Source organism: Microtus ochrogaster, unplaced genomic scaffold, assembly GCF_000317375.1.
Source record: "Microtus ochrogaster isolate Prairie Vole_2 unplaced genomic scaffold, MicOch1.0 UNK32, whole genome shotgun sequence".
Classification (NCBI taxonomy): Eukaryota; Metazoa; Chordata; class Mammalia; order Rodentia; family Cricetidae; genus Microtus; species Microtus ochrogaster.
The window spans coordinates 2,839,101-2,842,842 of NW_004949130.1; the positions used below are offsets into that span (position 1 = coordinate 2,839,101).

General features: G+C 52.8%; 1 protein-coding gene across 1 annotated transcript in view; it reads right to left on the reverse strand.

Annotated features, from left to right (window-relative positions):
• The window catches only part of Slc7a9 (solute carrier family 7 member 9), a 20,389-nt gene that overhangs the window by 13,553 nt on the left and 3,094 nt on the right, over window positions 1-3,742 (reverse strand). Inside the window, exons 2-7 of the mRNA XM_026789915.1 lie at window positions 3,238-3,385; window positions 2,711-2,953; window positions 1,992-2,117; window positions 1,603-1,702; window positions 592-636; window positions 379-469 (exon numbers count right to left, since the gene is read on the reverse strand). Of these exons, the coding sequence (XP_026645716.1) occupies window positions 379-469; window positions 592-636; window positions 1,603-1,702; window positions 1,992-2,117; window positions 2,711-2,953; window positions 3,238-3,385 (753 nt within the window). The remainder of the gene's footprint in view (window positions 1-378; window positions 470-591; window positions 637-1,602; window positions 1,703-1,991; window positions 2,118-2,710; window positions 2,954-3,237; window positions 3,386-3,742) is intronic.

Sequence of the window (3,742 nt, forward strand, 5' to 3'; positions counted from 1 at the left end):
GGCTTCCCGAATGCTGGGGGACCCTGTCATGACAGAATTAATAAAATCCTCATGCTTTTGCATCGGCTGTGGTATATAAGATGGTCTCTGGGGGTGACTCCTTCTCGGTGTTTGGACTCTAGAGTCTAACAGCTTCTGCTCTGTGCTTCATTGGGGTTCCAGATGCCCTTCTTGGGGCCACCAGGAAGGGGATCTTTGATAAGGTGGCCCCAGCAAAGACGAGAGTCATTTCCCCAGGGCTGGAGAACTGAGTGGTTTCGAGCAAAGTTAGGCAGAGATAAAGGAAGTCAATGTTCTTCCTTCCAGTTACCAACCATGCCACTGCCCAGCAAAGACAAACCAATGGGGATGACGAGCACACAGGGGACCTTGGTTCACCCAGGGCCAGGTGCATGGCCCAGTGGAGGGCACTTGCCCAGCGTGCTCAAGGCCCTGGGTTCCATGCCCATGGGGTGGGGGTGGGAATCCACTGAGTGGAAGAGGAACAGGAAATAGCAGAGCAGTGGAAGAACACCGCAGCTCCACTCGGTGCCCCACAGAGGAGAAACACTAGGTAGGAGCACGAACCCCTGTCCTGTGCCACGCTCTTACCTGTAAGGGTTTCTAAGCTCCTCGGTGATATAGTTGAGTTGATTCCTGGACAAAGAAAAGAAGGAAGGGTTGACTCATTTTAAGATTTCTACCATAGGTGCTAAAGGCATAATTCAGCATAAGGGTGTCTACCTAGACTGTCCCAGTGAGAGGCAGGGGGGGGGGTGGCTCAGAGATGGAATGTTTTCCAAGTACCGGGAGGTGGTGGCACACGCCTTTAATCCCAGCACTCATGAGGCAGAGGCAGGTAGATCTCTGTGGGTTCAAGGCCAGCCTGGTCTACAGAGTGAGTTCCAGGACAGGCTCCAAAGCTACACAGAGAAAACCTGTCTCAAAAAAAACCTTTAAAAAAATCAGAATGCTTCCCTAGCATGTGCAAAGCTCTGGGTCCCATCCCCAACATTAAAAATAGAACAAAATAAAAATAACACAAGGAGTGGTAAGTATTGAATAAAGAGGCCACAGATAGCTTTCCTAGACTAACTCAGGGGGACCCCTACCCCATAGGTCCTGGTGGTGAGAGACCTCAGAACTGTCAAGTGCTAGGTGTCTGTTAGGGGCTAGGTCTTAGCCCTCTGTGAAAATCATGTGAACTTTCAAAAATATTCAGGATACTTTGAAAAGATGGAAAGAGTTTGAAAGAAGGATGAAGCCTATACTGGTGGCACAGGGTGGGGATGGGGGCAGCGTCACCCTGGCCATGCTGCAGCCTAGAGGAATGCAGGCATCATCTGATGTTTGCAGTGCCTCTCTTCGCCTCAGACGGGTTCTCCTGGGGCAGATCCTAAACAAGGCCTCCCCAATTATCCCTTCACAGTTCCAGGCTAGGAAAGGGGCAAGAGTCTGAACCTCGTGACTCATCCACAGAGTAGGAGGGACATGGGAAGATAAGGGTCTGGGCACTTCACATAAAGGAACCATGAAGGTGACGTTAAGGGCGCCATCTTTGTTTTCTGTAGGAGCTCAAATGAAGGCGCCCTAAAGACCCCACTCATAGACAAAAGAGCTTACCACCCATCATAGGCCCAGAGTCCATTATAAAGTGCCAGACTGATGGCGCCCACAGAGGTCTGTGCACCCTCAAAAGAATTCTGAAAGTTCTTCGTGCTTCCTGAAATTAAGCCAGATAGCGAAGAGTGAATGTCAGCTGGCCAGACGCTGGCTTTAGCCCCTTCTCTGCCAGAAAGAAGGGTATGTGTGACTCGTGACCCCAGCCCATTCAAGGAACCGAAACTACAGACGACATGTCTGTCTGTCATCCCAGCACTCAGCACACTGACAATCTAACTGGATCATCTCCAGTAAGAGACAAGCCTGGGCTATATAATGAGTTCCTGTATCAAAAATAAACAAAGTCCCATGCCAGCTGGGGCCTGCCATCCAATCCTGCTGCAGCTCACCTTGGGCCAGGAAGACCAGTCCGCTGATGATGATGATGGCGACAATTACCAGCTTGGCTGCCGTGAAGAAGTTCTGAACGTAGCTCCCAAGCCGCACGCTCAGCGCGTTCACTGTAGTGATGAGCACTGGGGAGGCCCAAGTGGGGTAACATTCTGTAGCTATGGTTTTCCCAAGGTCCTGGAAATCTCTCTTCTAGTCCTCCACCCCCGTCCACCTCACGTTTTTTTTTAAATTTATTTATTATGTATACAACTTTCTGCCTCCACACGACAGAGGAGGGCACCAGATCTCTTTACAGATGGTTTTGGAGCCACCATGTGGTTGCTGGGAATTGAACTCAGGACCTCCGGAAGAGCAGACAGTGCTCTTAACCTCTGAGCCATCTCTCCAGCCCCCCACCTCACATTCTTAATGACGGGAACAGAACTGAACAAGCTTGCCTCAGCACCTTTAAAGGGCTCACAGAGCTGACCCTTGAAATCCTGCCCAGTCTCAGACTGAAGGGGAAGCAGCCAGGCCCTGGACAAGGAAAGCCCCTCCTTGCCGCTGCCACAGGCCTGCGGTTTGCTCAACACCTACCGGGAGAGCCAGCCCCGGCCCGCCCACATCACCAGACCCTACTGTGCCACTCTCTGGGGAAGGGGCAGCCAAAGTCAGAGCCCCGGATAGCCAGCCATGCACCTTCCCTGCCTTCTGGGGCCTGGGGCTGGGTACTCACTAATGGCGGCGGCTGCCAGGAGTTTCACGACCACATTCGGAGGGTTGCAGCCTGAGTAAAACGCGGCACACACGTACTCCGAGAAGCTGAGGCAAATGATGGCGAAGGAGGAAGGCTTCATGACGATCAGGCTGGTCCAGGAGAAAAGGAAGGCGGGGATGGGGCCAAAGGCCTCCATCAGGTAGGGGTACTCACCCCCTGACTTGGTGATCATGGTGCCGAGCTCTGCAAAGCACAGGGCACCTGGAACACAGAAGAAGGGTCCGTTGTGAAGCTTCAGCCTATCCACAGCCTTCCTCCTTTGAGGGCTCCCGTTCTGAATCGCCCCGTTCTGGCCCCTGGACCTTTAACCACAGCCAGATTCGCCCTTATTTACCACACACCCATTGGGAGACACCCCGCTGGGAATGGTGGTACCCCAACACTTAGGAAGACAGAAAGCTGGAGACCCGCCCGGGGCTACAGAATGAGATCTTGTGCTTGTGTGGCTGGAAGGGGAGGGGTCACTAGGAAGTCGCCTCCCTTACCCAGAGTAGCCAGGATTCCACAGGCTGCCCATATGATGAGACAGGGCCCCACAGATTCTGTGTTGGCCAGCACAGACTTGGGGGAGATGAAGATGCCGGAACCGATGATGGTGCCCACAATGATGCAGATGCCACTGATGAGGCCCACCTGCGTGTGCAAGGGCGGAGCTAATTCTATCAGCAAGGAGTTCGAGTAGCCAGAGGTGACGGCTCCCCAAGCTCCAGGGTGGCCAGAACAAGCCAAACTGACTCATGACCCAGACGTGTCCACTCTGTGCCGCTGCCATGGGAACATCAGGCCCCTTTTCTGACACAGAGACCTCAGAACCGCCACATGTTTTGACTATACTCTATCATACCCATTTCACTGATGGGGGAACTGAGGCCCAGAGGCCAAAGGCAAGGCTTCCTTCCGTGTAAACCACTAATTTAGTCAACAGGCTTTCAGAAACAGCTTGTAGAAAATGCCTCTGTTGGTCAGAGCAGCAGAAAAGAGTTAGTTCTT